The sequence below is a fragment of the Anser cygnoides genome, chromosome 2, assembly GCF_040182565.1.
Source record: "Anser cygnoides isolate HZ-2024a breed goose chromosome 2, Taihu_goose_T2T_genome, whole genome shotgun sequence".
NCBI classification, from domain to species: domain Eukaryota; kingdom Metazoa; phylum Chordata; class Aves; order Anseriformes; family Anatidae; genus Anser; species Anser cygnoides.
In genome coordinates, this window is record NC_089874.1 from 31,562,968 (window position 1) to 31,577,014 (window position 14,047).

General features: G+C 37.5%; 1 protein-coding gene across 9 annotated transcripts in view; it reads right to left on the bottom strand.

The window, feature by feature from the left end:
- The window catches only part of CRPPA (CDP-L-ribitol pyrophosphorylase A), a 124,651-nt gene that overhangs the window by 93,705 nt on the left and 16,899 nt on the right, over nt 1-14,047 (bottom strand). For all 9 annotated transcript variants that reach the window (XR_010829147.1, XM_066991781.1, XM_066991783.1 and 6 more), the window contains exon 3: nt 3,684-3,833. Coding sequence is in view for 8 of the 9 variants with exons in the window: in XM_066991781.1 (XP_066847882.1) it covers nt 3,684-3,833 (150 nt within the window). In the remaining variant the exon portion in view is untranslated. The remainder of the gene's footprint in view (nt 1-3,683; nt 3,834-14,047) is intronic.

The window sequence follows — 14,047 nt, forward strand, 5'->3', positions numbered from 1 at the left end:
TGCAACAGAAAGCGGTAGGCAGCATTAAATATAGGAGTAGGTGCCCATATCTGCCAAAACTCACGCCTATTCTTTTATGCCCTGGTTTCAGCTGAGATAGAGTTAGTTTTCTTCATAGTGGCTGGCATGTTGCCGTGTGTTGGATTTAGGAGAAAAATAGTGTTGGTAACACACCCATGCTTTAGTTGTTGCTGAGCAGTGCTTCCAGTGAGTCAAGGACTTTTGGCTTTTCAAGCTGCCCTGCCAGCAAGTAAATTGGGGGTGCACAAGAGGTTGGGAGGGGACACGGCCAGCACAGGTGACCAAACTGGCTAAAGGGATATTCCACACCATGTGGTGTCATGCTGAACAGTAAAACTGAGGGAGTTGGCTGCTGCTCGGGTACTGGCTGGGCATTAGTTGACAGGTGGTGAGCAACTGCATCGTGCATCACTTGTTTTCTATATAGATTGTTATTAACATCCCTTCCTTTTTTGTCCTATTAAACTGTCTTCATCTCAACCTAAGAGTTTTACCTTTTTTCCCCAATTTGATTCTCTCCCCCACCTCACTGGAGGGGAGTAAATAAATAGCTGCCTGCCACATTAAACCACAGCAATTTATTCTAAGTACTCTATCTAATGACACACAAGCCAGAGTAATGAGGCCTTTTAAGATCAAGACATCATTTTAGCTCTACTCTCTATTGTGGGTTCTGCTTAATTTCAATACTGACTTTAAATGTTTTTAGTGCACCACTTAAATATCAGATATGTGAGCAATGAGGAATGTATGTTTTACATTCCTCTCAGTCATTAAAGGACAATGGAAGTACATGCAATTTTTGAGCAACAAAAGTTAAAAGGTTCCAACAGCACTACTATAAGCTGAGAAGTTACTATTTATGATGACAGAAGTCTTGACATGGTCAGATTTACATTAGGACCTGAACACAAAATATCTGTTTGGAAAACGTATGTTTTAAGGTCACAGACAAGAGATAAGAGTGAAAACTATGCTGAGATCCAGCATAAAAACTGAGATGCAACACAAAGAAATGCATGCAAATAATCTGTCTGAATGTCCTCAAATACATTGATTTTTGGCACCACTGGCAAAGGGATTCACTGTAATATACATATATTTTAAGATAATATTGCAAATCAATCTGACATTGTTTATATCTACTTCAATAATTTTATGTACAAGGCATGTATTGTTCCCCAAACTACCATTGTCCTTTTTTAATCAAGCAAGAAATAGAAAAAGGTTTCTGAAGAAATGCTTTTTAATTTGAGAAAGAAAAAGAGCATACAAAAGTAAATGAGAAAACTAGTTTGCTCTGCTCAAACCTGTGCCAGGCAAGAAAAGCAAAAAGGGCTGTTGATGTGTAGCTTGTAAGAATAAGAGAACTGATATTTAATTGAAAGGTGTAACTTAGTAGTTAAGATACCCAGAGATCATACATTTATGGAAAAGAACAAATCTGGAAGTTAACTCTCTACCTACTCACAGCAGATGATGCATTTAAATAGAAAGAGTTTAAGAGCAGTATTCCACATTACCCAATGTTATTTGAAGCAAATTTCAAATGGGCTACTTCTTTCTAAGGAATGCATGTTTGACTGCTGTTTTTCCCCACACTGTTTTTGCATAAAGGTCACAACTGCATAAACCGCACAAAAGTGGGATCATAATCACAAGCCAAGTCAGCTGAACTGAATTGTTCAACTCCCAGCACTGCAAGTGTCTTCCAACATGAATAACAACATGATTTTTATCTTTGTTTGTTCACCTGTACAATGATACTTACCTACTTTATCGTGTTGTGGGGACCACTGATGGGCATCTGTGAAGTACCATAAGCTGCATCTATTCCTACAAAAATCTGCCCTACAGTAGCTTTACTAAATTCTAACTTCAGGACAGTGATTATCTATCTTTTTTTATTTGTTTGTACAGTTCCCAGAACAATAGGGTCTTAATCCTTGACTTGGACAGCTAGGCACCATTGAAACATAAATAATTAGCAAACAATATGAGTTGAGAGATTTAGAGAAGTGTTATCCTTCTCAGAGCTCCAAGGCACAGAGCATTTAAATGACCAGAATTTAGCCAATGCAAAGGGAACTGGGGACAAGGAACCATAGCCTTGGTTGTTTGCTAACAACTTTGGTGGCTTGTTCTTGAAAGAGCAGGGATATAAAAAAGAAAACTGATGGAATGCATATGTGAGAAGACAACACTATTCAGAGGAACATAGGGATTGCAAATATAGTTGCCTTTTGAGCAAGGCAATAAGGGGCAAAAACTTTTTTTATGTATTTGCCAGCCCTACTGTATCTGCAAAATAAGAGCAAACAGTAGGAAAAAATAGAGGGGTTTTGTTTTGTTTTTGAGAAAATACATAAACATGCAATTTGCCAAAACAGATACACACCAACAAGAAAGAAATGGTTGCAACAGTAGCTGTTGTCTCTTGAGATGTGTTCCGTGCATGTATACACTGCCTTTATCACAGGTATGCCCACTACATTCAAGCTAGAGACTTTCATTTTGACATATCAGCTGTATACATCAAGAACTTCCACCTGCCTACCATCAGAAGTAAAATGGCTGGAGCTAGTACAGTCACTGTAGTAGTTCTTCATCTTGGACAACCCTTCATCTTCAGCACCTAGGAATAGCTCCAGGTATCATGCATAAAGGGTATGGAATTTTTGCCAGCATTTCAAAGTACTCTTCATTGCCTGTCCACGCATTTGTTCTGTTGTTGGTGACTTCAAAGCTCTGCACTATCAGTAATTTTGTCTTGTTTACTCTAGAAATGAAAGACTGATGGGAAGCATGACTGTCAGCATTAGTGGAGTGAAAAATAATTCTTTCCAAGTGACAAATGAAGAAATGCTCTGCTTCCAGTCAATCTAGAAGATACCTGGAGGACAGGCAATTTCCACAAGGTGATGAATGAAAAGGAAGTAGAATGCCGAGACGAAAGCCTGGAGTGTTTCCAGTAAACTGTGAATGCAGGGTGGGGCAAATGAAAGCAATCTTCAAGAGGGATAAAGGCAAAAAAGTCAGGGTTTATTATACTACCCACAGTTTTTGTTTTTCTTAAATAAAGATGAAGTTAACATGATGCATTAGAAAAAAAATAATTACAAGACACTATGTAGAATATTTTCAGCCAGTAATCAAAGTCTGTACAATATGATCATTTATTATAACACATGCAGTATGAAACACTTTAAACATTTCTCTAGATGTATCAAGGTAATATTATCCAAGTGTTTTAAAACAGCCTGGATCTCATCATATTATTATATAATGCCATTACTACACTGTGTATGCAGAACTCTGTTTGATACTCTATCAACAACACATACAGAATACATACCTAACTTTAAGCACATTAGCCCACTCATATAAATAATCTATTTCATATACAATAAAACTCAAAGCAAATCAATAGTTTCCAATAGTTTAGACCCCTTACCCCCAGACACACCTTGTATTTGGCGATTTGATACCAGAAATATTTGAATAGATGAGAATGATAAAGCACTGTCATCAAAATATCACAGAGAAACGAGATGTCCAATTTGATGTGATCTGAACCCCTATTTATGAGAAGTATTTTGTTTGTTTGTTTGTTTTTACACACTAAAGGCAAAACAGTCCTATAAGAAAACTCAAAGTCTTACCTGTTGGTATGCTTGATAGATTATATCAAATAAGAAAGCCTGAGGCATTTCACTTGCTCTGTACCTGGCACGTTCCAATGAGTGGTCTAAACAGCCATCTTCACCAGAGGCAATAACAGTAGAAACTAAAGGACGAATTGCTCCTGCTGCCTGTGAAACAAAACATAAAGAGGCCTAAATGTTAATACAAATGTATATCAGATAGCTGCAGTCAAAAAAAAAATAAAAAAAAATCAGGGCTTTAAAATAAGTTGTCTACTTCTCTTTTATATATCTCTCCATATGACACTTTTCATATCAATATAGCCATAGAAGACCGTATAAGTACACACTGAGAGCCAATTTAGATGCACAAAAAAAAAATTCTAAGTCCTTTATAAACATCTACTGTAAACACACATACAGACCTGAAATGTTCATTATCAGACTTCCTTCTACATACATATTAGGTGGTTTCTGTGAGCATAGACCTATTTAGATATAAAACTGCAGGAGACACAGCTGGTAGGTCTTGACAATCCACAGCACCTATTGCTTTCACGGATTTCCATTTGGCTAAACTGCTCAGAAATAAGCAACAAGAACAAAAATTTAAAATTGAGCTTGTTCCTCCTTGCTGAATTCATCCTGTGAAATACTGAGCATCCACACTTACCTGTCACTGGGAATACAGTATAATCAGAAAGTACTCAGTATCCAGCAGCACTGTGCCCCAGAACAGATATTGATAGGATTATATTTCAGTTTTGGTCTTGCTTAGATCTGAAAGCAATTAAGCACACACACTTCCTTGATCTTTTTATCAATAGAGTATTAAAGATCGATAGCATTTCTGAAACAGAGCTCTCCTTGCAGTTCTGTAACCAAAAATCTACCTATGCTTCATCAGTCACTTACATAATTGGAACATGAGGCATCCGTACAATTTGTTCAACAAGAGAAGGATGCAGCTGGAGAACACTGCTTATCAAGCCACAGAGAGAAAAGCATGCTCTTTAACAATGCTAATCATTGAGAATGATGCGCACATACTATACTGTTCATTATCTATTTTCAGTAATAATTTTTAAAAATGTTGTTGTTCCAAAATACTTGGAATTACCCAGCATCTTAAAGGAGTATGCCTAGAAAACAACTTCCAGTGGTGAATTCTGACACTTTCAACTGCAGCCACCAAAGATCTTCTAGAGAACTTTGCTACAGAATGCATTGGGTACCTCATGACAGAAAATAAGAGCACAGTCACTAATTTCATATTTTTTTTTTATTGGCAAATCGTGTCAATGAGAGTCTTGGACATGTGAGTCTTGTCCTTTTTTACAGTATTTTTTTGACCTCAAATAACCATACAGTGGCAAAAAGAGCCCTAAGTGTTCTTCCTCTGCTAAGAACTACAGTTGTCTTCCCTCCCCCTTTCGCACTACTGAACAATAAAACAGGGGACTGCAGTCAGTGTGTTGAGCACTTTATGAGGTCTAAAATACAGCTTCTTAGTTCATTGTTTTACATAATGAGGACAGAGATGTTAATCAACATCCCATGCCCAAAGAGCTGTGGTATGCATGAGCTACCTGGGCATGGGGCAGGGAGAAGCAATAGAAAAGATTCAAAAGATTCATATGACAGAGATACCTGAATCACAGAATCACAGAATGGTTGTGGTTGGGGGGGAGCTCTGGAGATCATCTAGTCCAACTCTGCTTGCTCAAGAAAGGTCACCCACAGCACGTTGCACAGGATCACATCCAGGTGGGTTTTGAGTATCTCCAGAGAAGGAGACTCCACAGCCTCTCTGGGCAGCCTGTGCCAGTGCTCGGTCACCCTCATAGCAAAGACGTTCTTCCTCACATTCTGATGGAATTTCCTGTGTGTCAGTTTGTACCTGAACCAATCTCGAAATCTTAAAAGTACTTTTTCTTTCTAATAAACATTAGTAGATATCTGTATAGACACTGTATGGAGCAAAATACTATCTTCTGTCATCCAGCGGCAAAACATGGTACAGAAAGATCAGCAAGAATTATGAAATTCAGAAAAGCTGTCTCTAATGGATCTCTAAAGGTCATCTAGTCCATCCTTCTGACCTAGGCAAGATCATTTTTACTTCTGTCATAGAAGAAGCAAACTGACAAAATAAATAAATACCATTACAATTTTAGTAATACATCAACATTTTGAATGAGGAATAAAACTTAACAGATGTACTTTAAGGAAAATCTGTGCACAAGCACAAGTAGAAAAACTAAATTATCTGCAACTTGTACCCTCTCTATTTTCTGTGATTCCAGGACATGGATTATTACCTCCACATCACAGCTGCTGAGCATTTGGATTATGTTATTTTGCTCTGCCGTCATATTTTAATTGGTCACACACACAAAAAAGTTATAAAATTAGAAGGTCATGGGAAAAGAGACAGAGCAGCCTGCTAGCCACAGTTTTTCTGTAATTAGTTAAGTCTATTTAACTTTTTTTTTTTTTTTCTGGAACAGTTACCATTCCAGAAAACCAGTTAGAAAAGGAGGATTTCTTAGGCTGATCCAATATTTTATTGCAGTTTTTAACAATCATGTCATGTTACATTTTAAGCATAAAACAGGCCAACGGAATACAATGTGACTTGCGTAACCAGATCTCACAAGTGAAACATGCACTCTGAGAAACAAAAAAACAAACTTCAATTCTAAATAAAATTGAAATACTCAAAACGACATTCTTAAAAGAGCTCTGAAACACATTGTTTTCTTGACATCTGGTTTATTGCACAATAAAAATTCATGAATGTCTGTATCTGTATCTTTGTGACAACAATGAACCACGTCTCCTGCTTTCCTTAGGCCTAGCTCTTCCAGAAAATTCAGGAAGATCTGATTTCTTATAAATTCAAACATGTCATTTTTAAAGCCCCCAATTAACTTCTCGAGTACCTGAAAATTTCATGGCGCCTAAATTTTAACAAATGGCATTTTTTAACAATTACAATTTTGCTTTACATCACTTCAGAACTGAGTCCATTGTGGCAGGCTGAGGGTTTTTCACCTGCTTTCCACCAGTTTCAATGAGAAATCACAACCTGAGCACAGTAAGATGTGCTTCTCAAACTATACTTAACACTGACTGAAAACATCAAGTTTAATACAAAGAATAAGATTTTATGACTTCAGCCTAGATCATGCAACTGAAATTCTAACTATGTATTCAGCAACAGGATAATAAGCAGTCATTTGATTAAAAAAATCAATTTTTATTCCAAAAAAGGACAACTCAATCCATAACTGCTCTATGCCATAAAAGCAGAACATACTCTAAAAACTGTTGTATTTAATGCCAGTTAAGTTTCTACTTACAGAAAATGAGCAGCTGAGGTCCAAAAGCTGTGAAGTCATGAGCTACAGCATACTTGCTAAGGTGCAGCATTGAGTTGAAAATCCTAAGAGACAAGACACAGCAACTGGTCTGTTTGTTTTCCTCAGTACTGGCTCACCTACCTGCGGGTCCTTTCTGTCTTGGCACATACGCACACATCTCAACCAGATGCTGTGACCCTAGGCAGGGCCGAGCTCACCATCTCGGTGACACAAGAACTGTGCATGGTCCTAAGGCCACCGTCAGACTGCGAGAAACAGATATCAAGTAAAGGAAAACTTGGCCTGTGTATGCTCTGCATTATTTTCGTATGGGACAAGAGGGTTGAGCCCCTAGCACAGGAAATCCTGCATCTGCAAGACTTCTGGCAATATTTGCTAGTTGGCATATGCTGACACAGCTGCCAAACCCACAATGGCTTACACAGAGCTCACCCCACATGCTTCTGGTTCCAAAATTGGCCCATGGGTATCTTCATTCATGGTGCAAACATAATATTTGGCATGTAAAAGCAGAAGAATTGAGTAGTGAATTTTGTTCTTACACACAGGCCAAAGAGGGACACGGTCTAAGATATATGGTGTATTTCCTTCCGGTCAGCTCAGGTATCCGCCCTACTCAGCACAAAGCCTTTCCTGGTTTCCACTCATAGCAGTCTTAAAATGAATGAAACAGAGGATTTAGGTACTGAAGACAGGCCTATAGAAAACATTTTTCAGTTCAGAAATCTAAACCTCACGCCCCTTATGGCTGTGGGGTGCAAGTGAAGAACACAATCATCCAGCCAGCCTATGCCCATTCAGTTACAACACCAAATATTTTATTCTTTATGAGGATTTTCCATGTTGGTTTTTCGGTTATAGATCCGTAACAACAGACCTCTCTCTTTTTTGGTAAAGAGAGTATTTACACTGAATCTTAGGTATGTGAGTTCTGTTTGTTCTAATTGGAGAAGCTTTGACTTGCTATCTATGTCAGGAATGTACAGGTACTTGGCCCAGCTCTCGGGTAAGAGGTTCAGACATGAATTTTTAAAAAATGAATGAAACAAAGAAAATGTATCCTTGTTTAAAATTATAAGTACTGGTTAACATGACAGGATAGTTTTACAGATCTTTTTTATACTTTGAATTAGCCTACCACAAACTCTTAGGAGCCTAAAGGAAGTGTTTATGTCTTATACTAACCTTACCCTATACAGAGTTCCCATTTTCCAATTCCTAATCATTTTGACCCAGATCTCAAGTGGATTCTTTTTCAAAATCACACACAAAATGTATCATACACAGTTCCTCAATGTTATGCCGATAGTGGACTGTTAAACATTTTCTTTAAATGTCCACTTTACGACCTTCAAGCCACTCCACTTCAAAGACAGTCAAGCACTAGTTTCGATTCATCTGGCATGAACAGGAAATGCATATAGTTCTTCCTTCCCCTGTTTTTATATATTTTGATAAATAGATTCGTTAAAGCAGTAAAATAACTGTGGGCAAGCTCTTAAAGTTGTTTTTTTTTGGTTTGGGTTGGGTTTTCTGAGCATAACAGACATATACTGCTACTGGTTAATTTTCTTGTAGACAAAATACTGGGGAAAAAAACAAATCCACATCCATTTAATCTCTATCAATAATTTCCTCAAAACAATCTTAAAGTGTCACAAGAACATACAATTCTATCAACTTCAGTGAAAATGATAGACTAATATCTCACAGAAGCAAGCTCCTTCAATGCATATGCTGAACACTGAACCAGCCTTTAGATACAGTAGGTCTCTTATAACCCATGAACAGCACAAATAAAAAACATTTACTAACAGGTTCTCAGTTTTCTATTCAGCTTTTTGCATAACTGCGTACAGCACAGCATACAGTCAAGATTTAAAGATGGTGACTGGAAAAGAGGTATAGAATGAGGGGCCTCACAGAGGTAATAAATATTTTCAATAGATTCATAGATTCAATTCTGTGATTATAGAATGACTTGGGTTGGAAGGGACCTTAAAGATCACCCAGTTCCAACCCCCCTGCCATAGGCAGGGACACCTCCCACTAGATCAGGTTGCCCAAAGCCCCATCCAACCTGACTTTGAACACCTCCAGGGATGGGGCATCCACAGCTTCTCTGGGCAACCTGTGCCAGTGCCTCACCACCCAAGGCATATGCATAATACTAGTCTACCTTTCCATTTAACAGTAACACCTTATTTTTCTTATTTTATCATACTTTTATTCTGAACAGAAGTGATTTAGAGGGATGTATTCAATGAATACAAATACAAAAATATAAATTTGGGTAATGCAATGCAGCGTGATTTATTTTTATTTAATAATCAAAAATTCTCATGTTGCTTAAAAAAAAATCAGAACTCACTAAAACTTCACAATAATCTGTGTGGGGTGGGGCAGGTGAAGCTTATATGACAAGCAAGGAATTACCCAGGTAACAAATATCCCTGACACACAGTGCATTCAGCTGAGACCAACGCTCCACGTCCAGAATACAACTTGCCAAGAACAAGAACAGCCAGAAGCTCCAAAACAGCATGGAAAACAACACACCTGCGTCACTGTTATGTTTCTTTTTGGTAGCCAGGGACGAAACAGAACACAATCAAGTAACTGCAACGCTCAGCAAGGTGAATGATATGGACCAGGAAGGTTTAAAAAAAAAAAAAAAAAAAAAAAAAAACAGTGGCACAAAATCTGTACAAAAAAATACCACAACTGGAATTCAGTTCATTTTACAACAGTAGCAAGGGGGTAACAATGTCAGGTAACCAGAGGTCCTGCAGGCTGATATACTAATATATATACATCTATATATATATTTATATTTATATATATACACACACACACGTTGGGACACCCTTGCCCCAGTAGACCCCCAAGTATTAATGCAGACCCACAAAGTTCACTTCGATGGCCAATTTGCAACCCTGAACTTTAAGTAAGGAGGAATCACAGCCTAAAACTTTACAGAAGCTAATCCTAAATGATCAGACTCTCCCACTCCTCTAGTATGATTCCCTTCTACTATTGAATTATGCCAGAAAGACTTTTATTCTCCATTCAGAGCTTTCATCTCCACTGAAGTTCATTTTACCTATGCTTTCTACCTCCTCAGCTGTCTAGTAATGTAAAGCAATTGTATATTTTATATTTCAAACATCCTAATAGCATTACAGTCAATGTTTTAAAATTACTTAGAAATAGGTCTGATGTCAAACACATCCAAAGCTTTTGAGTGTCATCTTCAGAAGAATAGCCCAATTCTGATGTTTTTACATGTTTTCTCAACATTCATATTTATTAATTCTAATTCTTTAATCAGACTTGTTTTCCGCTCTTACAAACAAAATAGCACTGAACCAAACTCTCAAATGATTTAGTCACCCTGCCTTACTAAAAATAAACGTGTCTTGCATAGATACACTGGACTTAGAAATACATGTTCATCACTTCAAAGCAGCTGATTTCTTTGAAACTGTATGCTGGAGATTGTGGGGTCAGTCACACTTTGCAAGACAAATACATCTTTTCTGGAACTCAATTAAAGTCAATTTTGTAGAGGTGAATTTGGTAAATACACAAACAATTTTATCTTGCTCTTCCATGAAGACGAGGATTACATTAGGACACTGTTCAACTACATAATAACAACCATGAAGAACAATGTATGTTAATTTAGACAAGCTAGGTATTTAATAGTTTACAAATATGTCCTGGAATGTTTTTTATTAGGTGAAAGATTATTTATATGTTACCAAACACTACCATCTCCTAAGAATTTCAGTTTAAATTAGGTCTGGCTATGAACCAGCAAAAGAAGCTCAGAATAACCATGATTAATTTCCTCTCATTTTATTCCGTCAAACCGTTTCCACATGTTACTACAGGGTAAGTATTCTTTTACACAAATCTAGCTACTTGCCATGAAGGGCATTCACAGCCCTCTACAGAATGAAAGATTCAGAAATGAACACAGTACCTGTGATGCATGAAACAGGTAGAAACATGCGTTCCTATTCAGACATCTGCAGTCGAGCTAATTGTACCTATAGCAGTGAACATGAGCCACCCTCAGTAATTACCATTGAAGTTAGCAGAACTATCTTTACTGAAAGATTTCTTATTTCAAATTTCTCAAACAAAACCTTCAAAGAAAATTTCAAAAAACTCAGTTAAAAGATCAAAATATTTCACATTTTTAAGAGAATGTTCTTTTCCCATTTTTTTTTTTGTATTGTAAATCCGAAGCGAAGAATATCTAATAAAACAGTCATGCAACCGTCTAAACTTTCCCAAGGTCCATTCAAGGTAGTTGACAGAATTTCAAAATGTTTCTTATGTTTCTTTTTTCTTTCCCTTTTCTGCATTTGGCATACAGCTGCTGATAGGACTACACTTTAGCTTCTCTATAACTGAAAGCTGTAATCTATGAGCAATCTTTTGATTCCACTGCAGGGATGGAAGACCAAGTGTCTCCTCAAATCAGTCCCACCTCGCCAACTTATGGAAAACAATTACCTAGCACAACAATTGTATCTGGATGGAAAAGACTGGACAAAGTAACAACACAGACTATAAGCTACCACTCCTATACAGAGGAGTAGCTGCTAACGATGGTTTGGCTATACCTGTACAGTTTTCTAAACTTGGGTGTGAACCCACGTTCAAGCCCAAGCTAGCCCAACTTTCAGAGTGAACCAGTACAGCTCTCTGAACCTCATTCTGCACCCAGCAGCCACCTACTTGCTGTGCTGCAAGGCAAGGCAGCAGCCTGGTTACGTTGATTAGACTCAAACCTGTCACCCCCTGCCCTCAAAACCCCTTCTGTTAATACCACATTCAAAAGGCCGCTGCAAAGCACTGCCTCAGCTGCACGCTTTTCCCTTGAAGTGCTAGATGTGGCATGAAGACAAGACTATAGGACAACCAGGATGACTCAGTAAAGAGTGAGAGGCCACAATAAACATAGAAGTAATCTCATTACTGTGTTAAGAAACACAACTTCGAGTCCAGAGCATTATACGAATCCTGTATACGAGTCCAGTACTTATACGAATGCTCATAACCCAGACTTCACTGTGTAGCACAGACATAACTTGAGTGGCAGTTCTTGGGGGGGGACAGGATTCCTTCTACCAACAAGCACAATACCTAACCTGGGCTGCATACCCATTACAGATCAAGTCTTGCTGTTTTTCTAAACATCTTAATTACCTTACTTAGAATTTTGTTGAAAAAAAATATTAAAATTAATAATCTCTGTGGGCACACCATCTTGGTAATTCTTCTTGGTGAGAGATGTGCTGAAGTTCCTTCAGTGTAGGTAGCATCAAAAACCAGTCCAATTCCAGTTGTCTTGATATATTTGTACTGGCAGCCTCTAATTGCTCAAGGACAGTATTGGTTGAAATGTTAAACAAGCTTGGTGTAACACAGATACGAAACTTAATCATCACTCAGACAAAAAGAAGGTTAATTAGAACATGTGTGTTGAACACTACGAAATAGGCTTGTATGCTAAACTTCACCTAATTTCCTTAAAGTCTGTTTACCCAGCTGGCTAGGAACAACAGCAGAACTCACTAAAATTGGACACATGTTAATCTTAAACCAACACCAGGAAGGAAGAAGTTATAATTGTGTTTATTCCTAGCTGCAAAAGACGGGATGTTTAATCAGAAATTTAATATACACTTTGATCCAATGTTAATGAGCTGACACTATGTTGTACATTGAACCAACTTCAAAGAGACAAGATTCCTTAAACAAATGTAATGTATATTTATGACACTGTTTAAGAAAAAGAAAACATTTCTTCTAATGAGGTCACCTTTATCAGAACATATTATCTGAGTAACTGGGGATAGTACATGTACATCAAGACATGTCAGAGCCTCGATTAGCTATGGCAAACTCAAGGTTACTGATAGCTGAAACTTCCTCAAAAATTAAGACTGCATATATATATATATATTTACTTTACATAATTTCTGTTCTTTTGTATTTAAAACATTTACCTCTACAAATATCAGTAAATATTGCTTTGATCCAATCAACAACATACCAAATTCTAAATATTATTCTGTGGAAAAAGTAAGATTTCTCAAAGAAAATCAAAAAGATTCCCTTCAAAAAGACAGAATGATGGGAATATGCAACTGAAATTATATGTATGGGGTGGAGAAAGAAAGCAAAATAAGCATATCACAGGCAGCAACTGTCCACAGTGTCCCAAAAAGGACTTTGCAAATTGTAAATCAATATAAAGAGGAGTTAATGCTTGTGTTCAGCACAGTAGAAATCTTGAAGCTACTGCCAAAGCAGTTACAATTACAGTTAAGATATATTTTACTTCCAAAAAGTCAGCACCATTATAAAATCAACAATATCATGATGCAATAGATACTGATCCACTGCACACTGTAAAATGCTGGATTTACATACTATGAAGAAGAAAAAATCTGGAGGGCTTATAGGACTAGTGCACCATCAACCAAAGGCAAAGCCACAGTTTTTAATTAATAACTCTCCACCTTACACACAGAGTCCTGAGCAATCGAAAACACAGGCACTATGCTCTGTGGTCATGCAGTTCCCTAAGCAACTCTTGGCCTGTTTATCAAGTGCTTTTGCCTTCTGAATTCACTCGACTGCTTCCCTCAGACCTGCCTGGTCCTCTCCTTGCAGGAAGTCTTGCACCCACACTTCTTTTTTCTACAACACATTAAATTCAAAATTTCAAGTTGCCTCTTTTACAAGTTTCATCTTAGACCTTCTCTGTTATCAAGGGCCTTGTAAAATAGATTCTTATTCATCACACCATTTTGGTTCAAATAGCGGCGCTAATACTTCCATGTATGAACGTGATACCTCCTGAATTCACTCCCACATGCTCCAATGCTCTTTAAGGCAGTTTTGGTTTTATCTGTAATGCAATCCACTTACCTTCTTGGCAAGAGGAGGATAAGCACAGAATGATCCCAGCAA